Genomic DNA, 19,686 nt, shown 5'->3' with positions numbered 1-19,686 from the left:
TTCTTTTCTTTTCTTTTTTTTTTTTTTTTTTTTTTTTCATCCAAGCATCATCTCATCGCATTCCGTTTATCCATTGGAATTATTTATTCTTCCGTTTATTCTCTCGTGTTACTTGACTTGTTTTTTGTTTTTTCTTTTTTTTGTTTTTCCTATTAATCCTTTTTTTCTGTTTCTGTTTTATTCTTTTTATTTGGTTGTTTCCAATTAAATCGTTTTTCCCCTTCCTTCTTCGTCTTCCCCTTACTCTTGTTCCTCTTTAAGACTCGACTCGTTCGTTCGTTTCATTCTTACGATTTACGAAGATTACGCGCACGTATTATAAATCATTGTACTATAATATAAGATGTATGTGTATGTTTCTATTATATATATATATATAATATATTTAGTATATATAATATATAATATATAGTATATAGTATATAATATATAATATATATATGTAATAATATATATATATATACATATATATATATATGTTACGTATATATAAAATATAAATATAACAGCGTATATAAAAGCTTTCGCTCGATGATCCGGTAAAAGCCCGTAAAAGAAGCAAGGAAACACCGGCCAAGCGACATCAGCCCATTTTAGCGTTCCTCCTCTATGTAGGAGGATTTATAATATGATAGTGAAACATTGAATAGATATATATATATATATATATATATATATATATATATATATAGAATGTCTAGCCAATTCGTGCTAATCGCGAGTCGCGTGCATCTCGCGTCCGTGCCATTCGGGAACGTTCGTTCCTTTTTTTTTTTTTTTTTTTTTTTTATTTTTTCGTTTTCAAATATACAACAAACCCTCATCATTTTTATCAATTTTATCGTTAACATACATTCCTCTGAATCTTTCTATATTTTTTTCTCCTTTCCAATTTCTTTTTTAATTTTTCATTTCGTTTCGTTCGTCATTCAGAAGAAAAAAATAAAAAAAAAAAGAAATAAACTCGACGAGAATGATCCAGCGTCCTCCTTCGTTTCCTCGTATTTGCATACGTGCAACAAGGATCTCTGTCAAAAGAATTATTTTTTCTTTTTTTCTTTTTTTTTTTTTTTTTTTTTCGTTGGCAAGGAATTAGGATTAAAGGAGAAAATTGTAATAGATATAAATCGACGATAGAAGTGAATAGAATAGAAGACGAGAGCATATCGATCCTAAAGTTTCCTTTCCCTTTAAATAATATTATACGCCATTGAAACTTGTTACTGCCAACTAACTCAGCAAAGTATGAAAGACGTTGATAGCTGATTAAGGCATCGTTATAGTCAAAGTTATCTCTAGGTGAAATAGATTTGAATTGGTTAACCCGAGTACATGTCGCTCAAATATCTTCGATCAAAATTTATTGCTCGCGAGTCGTTTCTAAGAAGATAGGAAACGAATTTGAGTCTAACATAAGGCCAACTATTCGGAATCGAAAGTATAATTTATTACGAATACAATTCCCCTAGCGATAGAGAGAAAATTCTAAGGGGTTGCTTTCCAAGTTGGGAAAACTGAAGGGGAAAAGATCCACGCCGAAGATCATCGTCGTAGTTGAACGTTGAAAAGAGAAGAACGAGTTTGAGATATGAGAAAGGAGACGATGTGTTTTCGTCGAAAGTTCGTGGAAAAGTTTTCAGTCGTTTGGACGTATCTATGCACACACTTATGCAGTCGGACGTATGATAAATCGTGGATGGCTGAAAACGCGAGAGCAAGAGAGAGAGAGAGAGAGAGAGAGAGAGAGAGAGAGAGAAAGAGAGAGAGTTCTTTGCGTCTCGAGACGAGGGATGTCATGAGTATGTCAAAGTGTCGAGGCCAGGTCGTAAGTAATATGAATTTATCATAGGGCCGTATATGTTACGCGCCGAGAGCTAAGTCGAGAGTGTCGAGGGAACCAACCTGACAAACTCACTGTTGCAACTTGGATAAAACTACCCCTGTATACAACCCGTAAACACCCTGACTTAAATAAAAGAAGACCGAGATATATACAAAAATTTCGCGGATTTATCATCGATTTGCGTCGGAGAAAGAATTTTGAGAAAAGTCGATTATTTCCTATTCGATATTATCATACTCGAATTTTTTACATTCTTCCTTTCGCATACAAAGAGATATTAAATTTTCTATGGTGAAAATGTGAAGCTAGAAAAGGAGTAAGAGAGAATGAAAGAGAGATACGTATGTGTATATAAAGTATATTCGTGCGAAAAGAGACGATGAGAGAGAGAGAGAGAGAGAGAGAGAGAGAGAGAGAGAGAGAGAGAACTCACGTTTCTCTTTTATTCGAATCGGTCGTGACGTGACAAAGTTATGTAGTTGAAAGTTGCATGAAACTGTCGTGGAAACGATGATGGAAACCGAACGGGAAAGCCTCAGTCGTTCACCACGAATGGAGATTGTTGGCCGTTCGTCGAACTACGATTTCACGCGTTCGGTAGACGTTAATGGCGATCAACGGGAGGAGTCTCTCGAAACGGATTGACGTTTTTCACGATCGACGCTTTCGTCGAAAGAAGTTGGCTGAAGTTGTTATTTGTAACGTGAAAAAAAAGAGAAGATAATAAGAGAAGTATGTTCGTTTTTTAGGAGAAAGGAAAAAGAAGAAAGGAAATTACAACAAAGAAAAAAAAAATAGAAGAGAAAAAAATAGAAAAATAGTTATTCGGTTTGGAGGGATTTTTACGAGGTGCTCCGAGATATGTACGTGCATACTCGCTCGTTGTAAAACGAGGTCAGTGAAATTTTTTTCGACAAATCAATACCGTCCAATTGTTCGATACTCGTCGACTCGGTTTTCTGCTAACGCGTAATAAAGTGACTTTATAAAAACCACCGAAACTCCGATCTGATCCAATGAAATTTTGCGTCGATCTATCGAACAAAATTCCTATATTCCACTACTTCTCACAACAGTACAATATCGCAAACCGTATCGATACAAACTCTAATAGATATCTTCGTTGAACTAATCGTTTCTATATCACTCGATCATTACAGAAAAATGATTTTTTTTTTTATTCGAACGAGAATCCATTCAAACGATTCGTTTAGATTCGGCAACTTGAAACCGGACTATCACCTCGCCGAATTGGCGAGACAATTCGGAAATAATTCAACGCGCCAACTTGGAAACTCGATGATTCGTAGTTAACGACGAATTTCCGAATTCGAGTGGTTACGACTAATGGCGAAGACCGCAGCGGAACGTTAGCAGTAATGGCATTAAGAGCAACGACAGCATCTGCTTTTCGTGATGTCGTTTTCGTCTCTGTCAAATTTATTAATAGGAACAGAAAGATCCTTCGACGTTTCATTTGCCGAATTATAAGAAATTCGAGTGAGTGAAAAGAGAAAGAGGAAAAAAGAAAAGAAAGGAGAAGAATTTAATCTGTCAGTTCGTTCGAATAAAAAAAAAAAAAAAAAAAAAAGAAAAAAGAAAATAAATAAATCAATAAAAAAGAAAAAAGAGCGACTAAGAAAGATAGAGAGAAAGAGATGGAAGACTAGTTCGCTCTGACATTGACACGTAACTCTCGAGAATACAATAGAGACTCCAACCTCCTTTGACACCTTCGAGAAGATCTTGACCTTTATTTGCTTTCTCAGCAGCTAAAGTTAAAGCAGCAGCAGCAGTAGCAGCAGTAGCAGCAGTAGCAGCAGCAATAGCAGCAAACTGCTGGAACGCGGCACTTTTCAGTTTTTTACTCGAACTCGTGCCTGTTTTTCTTTCGACGAACGTAGGGTATACTACAAACAGAGAATCGCGATCAACGACGAGAAGAAGGATCGAGGATGAGGAGAATAAGGATGAAGGAGGAGAAGGAGGAGGATGCTAGTCGATTCTCGTCGACCACCGCTACTATCCTCCTTTCCTCGGAGCTTTTTACCCTTCGAACTTTTTTCTTTGCTTCTCCGATCTTCTTCTATTCATTTACTCTACCATCGCTCGATCTTTTCGTCTTCTTTTTTCGTCACTTTTTTTTTTTTATTCTTTCCCTTCTTATCTCAATTTTTTTTCTTTTTCGGATCTTCTTCATTCCCTTCTTTCTTTATCCCTTCGTTATTATTATTATATATTTTTTTTTTATTTATTCTCCATTAACTATCACGAGTCTTCTCGCGTTTAATAAGGTTTATATACGTATACTTAACACTTGTATGTATAAATATATATTTTATATACATATACATATATATATACATACATATATATATATATATAGAAGAGGAAATATATAGACGTATATATATATATATATACATACATATAAAGAGAATACATACATATATATATATACATATTGTCTCTATATATAAATATATATATGTATATATATAGGTATATCATATAATATAACGTATATTATATATAAATATATTACGAATAATATAAGATCCGAGCTGAAGCTACGAAAGCGTGAGAATGGCTATCTATTGAGCATTGCTATTGTTGCACTGAGTTTCGTGTCGGACAAAGAAGCCGCGGTTTTGTGCCCATAGGCGCAGGAACGTGACTTTTTTCCGTTGGACGGGCTGGAACGGGTTGGACAGACAGAGATATAGAAAGAGATAGAGCAAAAGAATGTGTCGAATGTACGTACGTACATACCTATGTGTATATGTATGTATATATGTATGTATGCTGCACGTGTGCTGTATGAGAGCTGTGTGTTTCTGTTTGTATGTGTATCTGCGTATGGCGTGTAAAAGAGAAAGAGAGAAACAGAGAGAAAGAGAGAGAGAGAGAGAGAGAGAGAGAGAGAGAGATAGAGATACAGTAGACGGAAGAACTCGATACGTTGAAACTCTCGTGAAAGTGGCTAGCCCTTTTGTGAAAACTGAACTAAACGTTATACCTTCGAAAAGGGCTGGGTACTGTAAAAGATAGTATAATCTCTTAAAGCAAAACGTGGACATTATACACAGTAGTTTCTTCACCAACGGGAATTCGAACTTACTTATTCAAAAAGGATCCACCGAGCTTTCAATGTAAACGTTATCTAACTAACTAACTTAATTGGAGTACGATATTATTAAATTTCCAACACGAGTTTCAAGAAACAACGGAAGACTTGCCCGAAGATCGAGAATTTATTAAAATGGTGTGGACTGGGAGTGGGAGTAAGAGTAAGGAGAGGGATAAGTATAAGGTAAAGTTCAAAGTTATATACGTAGATATATACATACATACATACATACATACATACATACATACATATATATATATGTGTGTGTGTGTGTGTGTATGTGAATGAATAAATACGTATGTAAGATTTGTTTCAAGAAGCTTTTCATCTAGCGTTTTGAAATAAATTTGAAAGCAACGAGTAGGAGAATAATTAGTAGGAAAGAGATAAACTGTTATTATTCTTATTATTCTTCATCTTCGTCTTCTACTTATTATTATTATTATTATTATTATTATTATTATTATTATTATTATTATTATTATTAATATTATTATTTTACATGGCAATAGTTTCTCTCTCGAGATTTAGTAGGTATACTTCTCTTAGTAATTACGTGGAAAAACGGATATACACTCGATGCGAGAAGAGGTAGTTTCTCTCTCGAAATTGTTGCAGAAACTTCTGTTAAAGTCGGTTTGCTGACGGGTAAAGAGGGTGTGGGTGGGTTTCGGTTAGGAGGTTCGATAGGGAAGTTTAATCGAAGCAACGACGAGAGGAAGCCACTTTCGATAGTCCTCCGTTCGACCGACTTTCCGTCTTCCTGTATCGACCTTTGAAAGGGGGCACAGAGAGAGAAAGAGAAAGAGAGAAAGAGAGAGAAATAGAGATAGACAGATGGATAGAGATAGAAAGAGAACGATAGAGATAGATATATATATATAGAGAGAGAGAGAGAGAGAGAAATAGAAAAGGAGGTGGAAAGGAGGATGGAACGGAATAAATCTATGAGGAAATAAAAAAAAGAAAAATGGAATATTCGTTGTGGATAATTCGTAGGATGATTCGTAATGAAATAGTTTCGGTGCTCATCGTGTTTTCTTTTTGAGGAGTGTTTAATGTTTAGTGGAGACAGTAGTGTGTACCTGGCTGCCGTCGTAGGTCCAGGATCCGAACTTCATGTCACAGTGTTGGTCGTCAAAGGGGAACCAAGTGATGTCTATCTTGCATGTGCTCTTGAAGATGCCCGGTGGGACGTACAGGCAACTGCCGTTATGCGCGACCACCACGTTTGTTTGAAACGTCCCGTCGAAACCCTCATCCGCGCTAACGTTTCATATGTGTATAGCATATATTTTTTCGATTAATAACATATGAGTCTTTCAATCGTTAGATTGTTTTCTTTTTCTATTATTATTTGTTTCTCTTTCCTTTTTTGTTTGTTTTGTTTTTCCGTGTTCGATTATCATTTAATTGTTTTCATTTTTTTTTTTCTATTATTGTTATTATTAATGCTGTTTGTTTTTTTTTTCTTTTTTTTTTTTTCTTTTTTAGATCGTTCTGCTCGATGAAAAAAATTGTCGCGCGGTGTTTTTGTATTTCTTGTTTTCTTTTCGTCTTTTACGTATCGAGAGATAAGATCGAGCGTGAGAGAAATATAATGTGATATTAATGAGTGATGTAATATACGACTTAAGTTTTATATATAGTTTATATTTTCTTGGCCGAACAAGAAATCAAAGAATCTAGTATACTCGAAGAAACAAAGCTTCGATGGTTGCTACGTTCGTGGTCGAGTCTATAGAAATTTAAGATCAATGGTCCTCTATAAATCTAACGTTTCTATCTCGATTCCTTTCTTTTTCATTATTCATTCGCGCTTTGTTCGCTTTTTACTACGTTCACAAATGAGATAACGAAATCGACGCTTTCCGGACGTTCGTTTTATATCTTTTAATCAGAAACTTTTCTTTCTCCGTATAATTTCTTTTTTTTTTTTTTTCTCTTTTTCTTTTTCTTTTCTTTTTTTTCTCCTTAACAATTGCTCGTAATTTACGTCGGAATGATTATAGAATTAAGTAGCTTTAGTTGAAAAATACGAAATCTTTATTAACGTTTCGAACGTATAAAAAAAAAAAAAATATATATATGTATGTATGTATTGCGGTAGAAATATATACATGCATATATTTTTGTTATACATATGCGTCTTATTTATAACGTGATATATATTTACACGTCGAACGCGAGCATGTAAATAAAAGAACGGAAAGGAGACGGTCCGTTATCTCCGTTTAATCCGCAAGAGAATGATTCAGATCGCACGTTTAAACGGTATTAAGAGATAACGGAAGGATATTTGATAAGTAGAGTTTCCGGGATTTAAGTCCTTTTGACGTAGAGAGAGAGAGAAAGAGAGAGAGAGAGAGAGAGAGAGAGAGAGAGAGAGAAAAAAGAACAAGAGGAAAAGAGATGCGAGGGAAAAGAAGATCTCAAATACAAAGAACATACTGAAGATTTCTATTGAAGATGCCTCTTGTTTTTTCTTTTCCTTTCCCTCGACGTTCATTCAGCGAAGAAACTTTTTTAATGAATTTCATTCGATCTTCTTTAGCGAAGTTATGTTAGTGAGCAATAAGAAAAAAAGAAAAAATGACGAAATAAATACAAAAAGAAAAATGAAAAAGGATGGAACCTTTCGATGAAAATTTTTTCACTCGACTCATCGATTGATTTGTCAAACAATTGAATTGTTAATTATTGATTATGCATAGATAAAGTAGAACCACGAATGAATCTTTTTATCTTGAATAATAACTTTGTAAAAGAAGAATTTAACATAAGTCGATTATTAACTCGAAGGAAAGTATCTCGTGTTGCTGTTTCTACCTGCTTTTCTTTTATAATGAAAGAGAGCAAAATACGACGACACCAACGACGACAACGACGACAACGACAACGACGACGACGACGACGACGTCGACGACGACGATGAGGATCATTCGAATCTTTGTACGTGATACTAAGGAAATGATGCTCGAGATAAGAAACACACTTTGCGGCATACTTTCCATTCGAAGCACGAGTACTTGATTTTTATTCTTCTCTTTTCTTTTTTTTTTTCTTTTCTTTTCTTTTCTTTTCTTTTTTTTTTTTGCCCTCTCCAAGCAAGCATCAAAGCACACGTAACCATCTATAGACGTTTCGAGTACCAGTAAAATAACTGCACGTTCGCACACACACACACACACACACACACACACACAGAAACGCTCACAGACATAGAACACAGACACAGACACAAGAGTCTATTTATATTTAATTTCTCAAAGATCTTATCGTATCTAGAAAACGAGTTCTCGAGAACGTTAGAAAAGTAATCAAATTTTTAATAATTCGTCTGCGTCAACTCGATGCACTTTTGATAAATCCTTCGGTTCTGTTTTTTTGATTACTATTTCTTTTTTTTTTTTTTTTTACGATAGCGTAATCGTAAATTTCGAATTAATTTTTTTCATCGAAATCGAATTGATCTTTGAAATGTGAGATTTCGCAGGACCATTGAAATGCAATCGTGTATGCAATTATGCAGGTGTTATGAAATAAAAAGAAAGAAGAAGGATATCTATCTAGTTACATAGACTTTCGAAGCTTTGAATCTTCTATTGGACGAAAGTTAAAGGAAATGAAAATTCTTTCAAATTCACGCTCGACCTTATCACTTTTTACGTTCCTTCTCGCAAACCGATATAACAAAAGGATTATATAATTCACGTTTCGAAACGCGATTTCACGAGGATTAATTTAAACGTTTTGCATTGTCGATCGTTACCGAATGAAATTTCACGTTTCATGAGGATGATTTTAAATGCGTAGTTTCCGGAATTTTCATTCAATTTTAAATGTTTCTTTATCGACGCGTGAGATTATACCGATTATCGTCTGTTAAATTGTATTGATATTTGCACGATCGTTTGTTCGTTCGTTCGTTCGTTCGTTCGTTGATTCGCGTTCATAGTATTATTTTCGAGCTATCGTGAGATGCACCCTGGCGTATCGCAGCGTATTCCATAGATAATTAAGTACGTTAATCTGTCGGTGATAAGAGGTCAGATAGAGAGCTAGATAGATAGATAGATAGATAGATAGATAGATAGATAGAGAAAGAGAGAGAGAGAGAGAGAGAGAGAGAGAGAGAGAGAAAGAGATAATACCAATTGACAAGCAATTAATCCCAACCTTTTAACAAAATACATAGTCAACTATAATTACATTATAATTTAAAATGTTCATTAAGAAGAGAACGTCGGTAGTCAAATAAAAACATTTACGCTTTATTGCAAATTTAAATGCCCGTGTCTCTTTGTAATGCGTATTTTCGAAGGAGAGAAATAAGAAAAAAAAAAGAGAGAGAGAGAGAGAGAGAGAGAAAAAAAATAGTGAATTTTTATTTCTCTACAGGGAGAATATTTCCTTTCTTGGAATAATAAAACGATACGAGAGAGAAACGTTTGTGGTGGTAATCGCGTTGCAGTAGTTTCCGCAAACGATCAGATTTATTGATCTCTCCGAGGTAATAAACAGATATGTAGGTACTTGTATATATGTGTAAGTACTAAAATGTACAACGATAGAGTAGAGATAAAGAGAGAGAGAGAGAGAGAGAGAGAGAGAGAGAGAGAGAGAGAGAGAGAGAGAGAGAGAGAGAGAAGAGAAACCACGATGGTTCGCATATTATCGACAGCAACGGCAAATCAATTTGCGTTAACGAGCCGCTCGCTGAGATTTAATGACTGAAAGGTAATACGTTGATTAATGTATTCCAGATGAGATATTAAAATTTGAGTTAATTATGACTTATGGTGTGAAAGACACCGTTATGTCTTATATCCATATACGTTATCTAAATGTTCATTAATCCAATTCGTTGTTAATATATTTTCGAGGATACTTTCTTTAAGATCGATATCACGTGTTTTCGGATAATAAAATTTTCTTGGTAGCTACGTTTGTTGTTTAAATATAATGAATATTATCGCGACCACGCGTAATTTAATTAACGTAACACGCGTAACGATCAAAGCGCTTATCACGATCTTCCGGTTAAACCAAGGAAAACGTTTATGGGAAAGATCAAAGAACGAACAAGATACACAACGTAGAATACTTATTTTCATTTATCTCTTACCAAGTAAAATTTTCGTTCAACCATCATCACCATCAAATCAACATCAGGATTTATAACTTTTATTTATAAAATTTATCGCACCGACAGATTTGTTGTATTTTATTAAAATACAACAAAGAAATGTTAAGTTAAATCGTTAGAGAAACGTTAAGTTAAATTTGACTTTTTGATTTCTCTGAGTCGAACGATAACAGGAGTTAACACTAGGAAAGCAGTAGATATACAATGGATGACAAACAGTAGTATAGCAACATTCTCGATCGGTGAAGGACTATTCACTGTAGATGGACAACCAATGATAATAGTAACCATCATTATAGATAGCCAATAGTAATCACGCGCTACGAGTCCAATTGATAGTCGTGCGATATCGATAATTGTCGAATGGTTTCATACGTGTTAGTGACACAGTTATTGTTTATAGGTGATATTTGAAAATCGATATGCACTCGTCCATTAACAAATATAATATAATATCTTTTTATATCGTTTTAAAAGCTCGAATGAAAATTTCATTTTTTTCGCACTTCGAAATGATATATTTTATTAAACGTTTTCCTTTCGTGATATTTCATTTTAATATCTATAAACAAAACTAAATAAGAGAGAGAGAGAGAGAGAGAGAGAGAGAGAGAGAGAGAGAGAGAAGGAAGATTGAAATCGTAGTTAAAATTACTAGGAACGTAAATATGTATTCTGGAAAATATCACGCTGGTTAAATGCCACACCATAGTGAAATATTGTCGAGGGGGATGAAAAAGTAAGAGGATGTATTACGCTTTCAATGATAATATCCTTGAGAAATATATACCACGTCGGTGTTTTCAACGTGATTCAAATAGGACGCTTAAAACGAAAATATCGATCGATCGTTGAAGAAAAGAAAGAAAGAAAAAGAAAAAAAATTATAAATACCAATAACGAGAAAGAAATTCGATCGGATGATATTATTCAAGAATGTTAATCATACGAAAATTTATTTCATACCCGATTGAACAATAAATGAGACATTTTTCTACGATTAAAATTCTTTTGAATTCATTTCCGAACGATTTGAAATTACGATCGATATTTCAGATATTTCGTTAGCAAAACTATTTTGCTCTTAATGCAAACGCGATATCAAATCGTAAAAGCGGATCTAAAATCGCATCAACATAATTACGTAACAATTTGTCATTACTTTACCTATTTTCCATGAAATTGTAACAAATCACTATCGTCGAAATATACCAGAGGGAATAATTATTATTTCGAAAATACGATAATGAACAGATGAATCGTTCAGCGTATTTTCTTTTTTTTTTTCCTTCCAATTAATCTCTCCCATAGAAATATCACGGATAACGATGAACGAAAATATATCGTCGAGGTTAACATTTTTCGATCGTTAACAAAACGATCGTAGTAATCGTCGTCGACAGAGAAACAAGAAAGAATAAAAATATCAAAGAAACATTTTTGAACGGAAGGAAGGATATTAGCAATATTTCTAAACGTTTATATCGAACAAAGAGATAAGAGCAGACCTTGACCGGAGAAGAATATTCTAGGAGATAAAATACCGACGAAAGGAAACCCTCCTTGTCATTGTTTATTAATCAATGGAACAAAGATGTAGTGGTATAAATGCGATAGTGGCACGAACCGATGTGTGCCACCACCAATACCACTCGAGATAAAATCGCAAAGGGTTGCTGCTCCTATCCACGCGCATTTATCTCGAGGCATTGCTCGAGCTCCTACTAAAAAGACGGACGGCTAATGAAAAGGGGTGTTGGAAAAGGGTAAACTGCAGATGGTGTGGCGTTCCACGATTACCACTACTACGGATGTATACAACGTGACTGTATACCCTCCTTACAATGGCTTAACCACGCTTACAACTCCCTCTTTCGTTTGGAGATCTTCTACGAGAGATATTATTTTTTTCTTTTTCAATTTTTTTTCTCTTCTGTTTTCTTTTTTTTTTTTTTTTTTGTTTTTGTTTCTAATTCCGCCTTCGAGAGGAAATATATTTTTTTCGATGATAAAAAGAAGAAGAAGAAGAAGAAAAAAAAAGAAACAGTGAAAGCGACGATCGAGAAAACTCTTGGATAGATCGACAGATCGAAACGGATAATCCACGAGTAATCGTATTATTCCGTCGAACGAAGTAAATTTATTTGAAAGAAAAGGAAAGGAAAGATAAGAAAGGGAGAGGAAAAAAGGAAAGAGAGGAGAAAAAGCAAGAGAAAAAAAGAAATTCACTAAACCACTTTAAACCTGGAAAAGAAATTTCCAAGTACTTTGGTACCTACGCTTTTTACGAGAACAATTTTCTTCGTTCGTATAAGCTTCGTATAGTACAGAAGTAAACTCGATGAGGGAGATGTTAGAGCGAGGAGAAAGAAACTGAAGAATTTTTGTCGGGCGCAAAAAGGGATTAAAAAGGAAGTCTCATGCTCGAGAAGATTCGTTCTGTCTTTTCTCGCGATCTCCATCGTGTAAAAGAGAAGAAAAGAGAAAAACAGAAAGAGAGAGAGAGAGAAAGAGAGGGAGAGAGAGAGAGAGAGAAAGAGCATCGTGACCTCGGAAAATGCAGTCGCGAGTTAAACGTTCCGAGATAAGGCTAATGAGCTTTTGGGGCTGTGAGTCGTAAGCTTTTCGGTCGTACCCTTTTGCCCAAGCCTCGAGACGAACCTTCGATGAAAGTCGAGCTTTGCCGACGAAGCAACAACATTCTTGTCGTGTTATAAAAGTCGATTGCTTTTTCCTCTTTACATCGTTCCTTCCTTTGTGAGAACCCATAGAAAAATATAAACGAATACCCGAGACACTATTTTATTTTTACGAAATTTCCTCTCTTATTACAACCTACATATCCTTTCTCAAATTTAACGACGAACGAAATTATTTGAAAAATTGGAGAGAAAAAAAGATAAAAAAAAAAAAAAATAAAAGAAAATGTTTCATCGATTTTCTAGAACTAACATCGGACAAATATATATGTGAATCGCTTACTTCGGTGCACGCACGTACGTAGACATAGATATAAATCTTTTCGAGCGATTCGAATCGACGAAGAAAGAGTAGAAATATTTTTCTAACTGTCGTTGGGACAGTTCGGTGTGATAAACAAAATGAGAAACAGTTGTTAGACAGGTGTGAAAACGACGATATCGCCAGCCGTAGAAAACGGTACGTTGCATGGTACAAGGCACACGACGAGGTACACGACACGGCACGGTTTTTCATTCTTCTTCTCCTTTTGTTTTGTTTTCGTTAGAAACGGAGTAGATGCGCGAGAATAGAACGATAGTACTCGAGAGTCCGGAGAATCGGGGTATGCCAGTGCATATCTACGTGCATTTATCTCTTCGCTTTGTACAAGAGCCGCCGAAAAGAAGGAGAAAAAGAAAAAACAAGAAAAAGAAGAAAGAAGAAAGAAAGAGAGCTGATGGAGAATATACCGCGAAAAAAATAAAAGAAGAGAAAAAAAACAAACAAACAAACAAACAAACAAACAAAATTGAAAAACCGTGCAAAAAGGAAAAAAGACAAAACGATATATATATAGTTGATATCATAAAATTGTTACGATGCATTATAAATACAATGGCGTAGTGCGTTATTATTTTGATCGAGTATGATATTACAAAGACAAAGAAAAATAATCTCTTTCTCTGTAATTTATCACTCTGTAAATAATGGATACCATTATACTTCCTTTCCTGTCTTTTTTCTTTTTAGGAACGAACACGACATTAGAAGAGAGTTCAATGGGAAATCATCGCGAGAAGAATGAACGAATAAATCTATTTCTTTTTTTTTTTTTTCTTTTTTTGTAATTTTTTCCAAAACCATTGTCAAATGTTCGGTTACTACGAGACATTGACTGTTGGATGGTCCGTAGTCGCATAAATTCAGGATAGGCGTTTCCGTTCGTCGATCCGTTCTCTCTCATTCAATGAAAAAAACAATCGTTGAAATAGTCTCGGTTCACGTACTATTCTTTCGACAAAATCTATTTTCCGAGAACGTTGACCTCTTTCTATCATTTCTCTCTCTCTCTCTCTCTCTCTCTCTCTTTCTCTTTCTCTCACTCTCTCGTGGCTTCTCTACCTTTAACGTTCTCTCCCACGTGTCTCTTTCGGTGGTGACATTCATGAGAGAACGGTTGCACAACTCCGTCGGTGGTAGCGAAAGCAACAAGTAAGTCATATAAAGCGAGAGAGAGAGAGAGAGAGAACAAATCGAGACTTTTCTCTCTTTCTGTTTCTCTCTTTCTATTTCTCTCTCTCTTTCTTTCTCTTTCTTTCTCTTGCTTTGTTCCTCACGTATAACGACTATTGTGAGAGAACGTTTTGTTTCTTTAAACAATATCAACCTGATGAGTACTTAACGACGCCGTAACGCATATATGTATGTATGTACGTACGTACGTACGTATATATATAAATATGTATCTATGTACGTACGAACTTTACGCTCGAGAAGAGAAACGAAAACCTAATAGATACATATATGTGTACATATCTCGCATTTCCGTAGTTTCGCATTTGAAATCAATCTATTTCGCGTACGCGTCGTAAAAAAAAAAAATATTTGTACATAGATATATCAATTTTCTTGTTACACATACATATGTTAATTCATTCTCTATAAATTAAGACGCGTATCTAGTAAATGATAAATGCTTTGATCTTGTTAATCGTTTCTATTATATCTTACAACGTTCGGAAGAAATAAAAGGATCGAACATCGATCGGATTCGAAATATTTCTTTTTCTTTTTGTTTTTTGTTTTTGTTTTAATACGATTTAAATCATCACAGATGTATCACGAATTAATAGTTTGCTATTAAATATAAGAACGAAAAATTGCTATTAAGTATAAGTTTATTATTATTTATTTATTTATATTATTATTATTATCATTGTCATTATTATTATTTCTTTCTTCAAATAGAAATGTTTCAAGAGAAACGATCTTACATCACGATATCAAGTCTTTTACATTCTTATAACCACGATAAATATTTTCTTTTAAAAGGAATAACCCGAAAAGAAAAAAAAAAAAAAAAAGAAGCGGGAAGAAGAAAGAGGAACAAAAAATAAATAAAAACGTTTAAAAATGCATCACTTGCCGTCGATATAATACAGAACGGTTGAAATGGCGAACGCTCGAATATAATCGAAACCGCGAATCATGAAAACCTCTCTTTTCTCGAGAGATCTTTCAGAGGTATCGAGAACGGAAATTCGGAACATCGATCAACCTTATCCAACGAAAGTTGAACGGCTAACAGACATCTTCTTACCGTGTCGTGTCCTCTCTGGAATTTTCGAACTCGACGAGGTCTCTTATGTCCGTCGAGATAAGACATATACGAACGAGTAACTTCGCTTCTCATATGATTTTTCTCTCTCTTTCTCTCTCTCTCTCTCTCATCTCTCTTTTTCTATCGAAATTTTCCTCTTTTTGTCTTCCCCATTTCCCTCCTCTCTTTTCCTTTTTGTTTTATTTTTCTTCTCAAGAAAGAAGAAAGAACGATCCTTTTGATCGATCCTTTTTAGAAAATATAAACTTTCTTTACTCCTTCAACGCGCTTAAACCTCCACGGATTGATAACTACCTACATCGATTACCGAAAATATATTACCTGTCAACAGTAAAAATCTTTCAAATTTGAGCGCGAATAAATTACATAAATTACATAAATGTAAAGAAAAATTGGGAAGTATGCTTCGAGCTTTTCGTTTCTCCAGCGAAAAGATCGAATCATCATAAATTTTTTACGCTCTTCATCCCTTCCGTAGGCCGCCGCCATTCAAAGGAAAAAAAAAAAAAAAAAAAAAAAAAGAGAGAGAAAGAAAGAAAAAAAAAATACACAGAAGAGAAAGAAGTGTGCGAGCGAAGCTTTTTTTTTTCCCTCTAGAAATAAACGAATAAAAAAATAAATAAAAAAGATAAAAAAAAAAAAAAAAAAAAAGAAATAAAAAAGAAATGACTCTCCCTTCTGACTCTGAAAAACCGACAGACGTTTTAAAGGTTCGGCCAGTGATGGCGCGCTGACAAAAGGTACCAAAGAGAATATCAATTTCGGGGTAACGATTAGCCTGGATTTACGCTGCATACGCCGAGAGCACTTTCCGTGTTCACCAGTAGGATTAACGCGTGTGTGGTAACGAAATTTGTCCTCGGGCTCGTTTTCCCCATCGTCCTTCCTAAGTTCTATGTTGGTTTAGTGTGCTCGCGCACGCTTGCACATATATTCGATACGTACAACGATATTAAACGATGCACAGAACGCTGAACTCGTTTATTATTATTATTTTTATTATTATTATTATTATTATTATTGTTATTATTATTATTATTATTATTATTATTATTATTATTATTATCATCATCATCATCGTTTTGTTTAGTTTTTTGTTTATTAAATAAATATATATATATATATGTGTGTGTGTACATTTGAGATTATTACGCGGTTTCGAAGTTTTTGCTCGTCGAATATTCTCGTTTAGAAACGAGGTTGAACGATTGGGATTACTGTTTCGTTTAGTATTCTATATATGTATATATTTTTTTTTTTTTAATAAATTTTTTTTGTTTCGTTTTCGTTTCATACTTTTTCAAAAAAGAAAAGGGGGCGGCGTTTATTTCGAAGAGAATCAAAATTCGTGCACGACGCAAAATTCGTAGAGCTCGATCCCAGCGGTCAGGGTTTCATGGATCGTGCCGCAATGGTTGCTCCCTCGTTGACGTTTGCCACACACGCGTGTTTTATCAACTTCGCAAATGTAATACTTATTTGTGTTTCTTTCTTGACTTTGCGCTTTTTTGCTTTTGTTTTCTCCTTTGCGTTGTTTTTCTTTCTTTTTTCTTTTTTTTTTTTGCTTGTTCCTTTCTTTTTTTCTTCTACTATCTTTTTTTCTTTTTACGTACGCACTTCCATTCGTTCTCATCCGGAGTCACTTTTATCAAATATTTGTTATCATTTTGAGATCGACGAGTATGTATTTTGTCATTTTAATTAATTCGCAGGAGCAAAGAAAAAAAAAAAAAAGAAACAGCCAGAGTTAGAATTAATGAATTAATTTAGTAAGAAAATTAGAAAGATTGCCATAAAAACGTTTGGATAAAAGTAAATGGAGATATCGGGTTAGCGTAATTTTATGTATCTTTTTTATTTGTTTTCTTCCTTTTTACTTTTTCTTTGCAAATGCATACGAAACGTACGAAAAGAGTCAGAGAAAACGCGTGCAAGCGACTACTCGCAGAAACCCGTAATTATAATGTTTCCTAATGCTTTCTCTCTATCTCTCTCTCTCTCTCTCTCTCTCTCTCTCTCTCTCTCGCTTGGTGGACTTACAAATATAAGGTACATTGGACTTCCAAATGAGCTTTTAAGCTGTGCACCGCATTTAAAAGAGGAAAATCATAGGCCAACGTTCCAAACTCGTTTCGTTCTCGCTCGGCTACTCGGAAGTAATTTCGCGGCTACCTTTTCAAATCTCGTCCAGTGTAATTCTTCATAGTGCAAATCTTGACGAGAGACAAAGAAGAAGAAGAAGAAAAAAAAAGAAAAAGAAGAAGAAGAAGAAGAAGAAGAAGAACCAGCAAAGAGATTAAAGTAGAAAGAAAACGTTACTAGCGGATAATCGAGAAGCTTTTTTTCTGAAAAATTATCTCATAATAGAAAAAAAAGAAAAGGAATAAAAAAAAAAAAACTATGATTTACGGGATCGATCATCGCGTTCGTGAGAAGGCACGTGCCGAGGTTGCATTTTCTTGCCTCGTTAAATTCTCGAGGGAATGAAAAAGAAATGGAAAGAGAGATAGAAAGAAAGATAGAGAAAGAGAGAAAATGAGATCGATATACTTAGGTTTTATGTATATATAACGGCATGGTGCCGGTCGAAAGATGGAATAACGGCAGTCTCTTCTTCGAGCGAACCTCGTGGACGTCATAAATGTCGGGCAAACTGTCGGAGGAAGTTAACGTCGTCGAATCACCAGCCGAAGCTACCTTGTTCCATCCACCTCTTAAACTCTAACTCCAACTCTCAACGTTGTCGGAGAATACCAAAAGAGAATGCGTTGGTATATGTGCGTGCGTGCGCACGCGTAGTAGATGTATATGTGTGTGTGTGTGTGTGCGCGAGAGAGAAAGAGAGAGAAAGATGGACTTGTGCTATTCTAGGATTTAGGAACCGAATTCGCTGGAATACTAATACTCTAGAGAGAGACAGAGAAAGAGAGACAGAAAGAGAGAGAGAGAGAGAGAGAGAGAGAGAGAGAGAGAGAGAGAGAGAGAGAGAGAGAGAGAGAGAGAGAGAGAGATTGTTAACCTTCCCAACGAGTTACCATAACGTATCTCTATGCTCGTCCAAACTTATCTTTCCTCTCGTGAGAAACGAGGACTTCCGAGTAAGATATTTTCAAACTCTATCTTCTCTCCGTAGGAAGTCACACACGTCTCTCGTATTAAACGGAGTGCGACACCTCATGAAAAACGATCTATCTCGTTCATGAAAAATTACGAAACGATTAAACGTTTATGCCGTTTATGTCACGATCTACCATTGTTTTGTTCATAATGGAACGGTATGAATACGAATGAATAGGTATGAATAAAAAAGAGTCTATGAGAATTTACGGTACTGGTGAGTCTTGTTTACCTTGGTGAGATACGTTCGAGATTAAAACTAAATTCGATTGGTTCTCTAAACGATTCCTTCTTCTCGTTTTTCTTTCTCTTTGTTTGTTTGTCTTCTTGCTTGTATTTTTTTTTTTTTTTTTCGACAGTAAAATCATTCGTGAATATAAATCGAAGAGGGTTATCGAGCGTGCGACAGGAATGCTCGTTAACTCGTTTCGAGTTAAAAACGTGCTTGGAACGTGACCCATGTTTCTTTTTTTTTTTTCTTTCTTCTTTACGAAACGCTATCTCTGTACGAAGGAAGTTCGGGTGATTTTATTCGCGTTGAATAATTAACTCCGCGTTCATACATATATTAACCGTAGTATTTTTTAGATCATCCCCACCCCAATTACTTATTCCAAACGGAATCTTTAATTACAGCAATCTTTCTTTTACCATTACACCCCTTAGTTTTGTCTTTTTTCTCTTTTTTCTTATTTCTTTTTCTTTTCTTCCTATAGTCTCTCGAACTTTGTTTTTCGGTGACTCGGGATTTCAAACGAAATCTGTGTTTGTACGGAAGAGTGGAAAAAGGTTTTCCCATGTGTCCGAGCTTGCGTCTTACAAAGGTAAAACGTCTCTCACCGTTATTTAATCCTGAAATATTTCGTTATAAAATCGATCATTCGAAAGATATATTATGTTATAGAAACGAGAAATAGAGAAAGAAAGAGAGAGAGAGAGAGAGAGAGAGAAAGAGAGAGATCCGAATGTATTTTCGTATATTAGAAAGTTATAGAATATACCATTAAGCTCGTTCGCCGAAGGAAGATAGACAAGTTAGACGGATTAGACGATTCTGGGAGAGAGAGATAGAGGCAGAGAAAACGAGATAGATAAATATATATATATATATATATATATATATATATATATATAGAGAGAGAGAG

The 19,686-nt window shown here is 34.8% G+C and overlaps 1 protein-coding gene across 7 annotated transcripts in view; it reads right to left on the bottom strand.

Annotated features, from left to right (window-relative positions):
- Window positions 1-19,686, bottom strand: part of LOC122632517 (acetylcholine receptor subunit alpha-type acr-16) — a 244,307-nt gene that overhangs the window by 93,330 nt on the left and 131,291 nt on the right. For all 7 annotated transcript variants that reach the window (XM_043819389.1, XM_043819384.1, XM_043819388.1 and 4 more), the window contains exon 6: window positions 6,059-6,239. In XM_043819389.1, coding sequence (XP_043675324.1) covers window positions 6,059-6,239 — 181 coding nt within the window. The remainder of the gene's footprint in view (window positions 1-6,058; window positions 6,240-19,686) is intronic.

Source organism: Vespula pensylvanica, chromosome 10 (genome assembly GCF_014466175.1).
Source record: "Vespula pensylvanica isolate Volc-1 chromosome 10, ASM1446617v1, whole genome shotgun sequence".
Taxonomy (NCBI): Eukaryota; Metazoa; Arthropoda; class Insecta; order Hymenoptera; family Vespidae; genus Vespula; species Vespula pensylvanica.
Note: the sequence above shows the minus strand (reverse complement) of the source record. Positions and strands in the feature narration are given on the sequence as shown.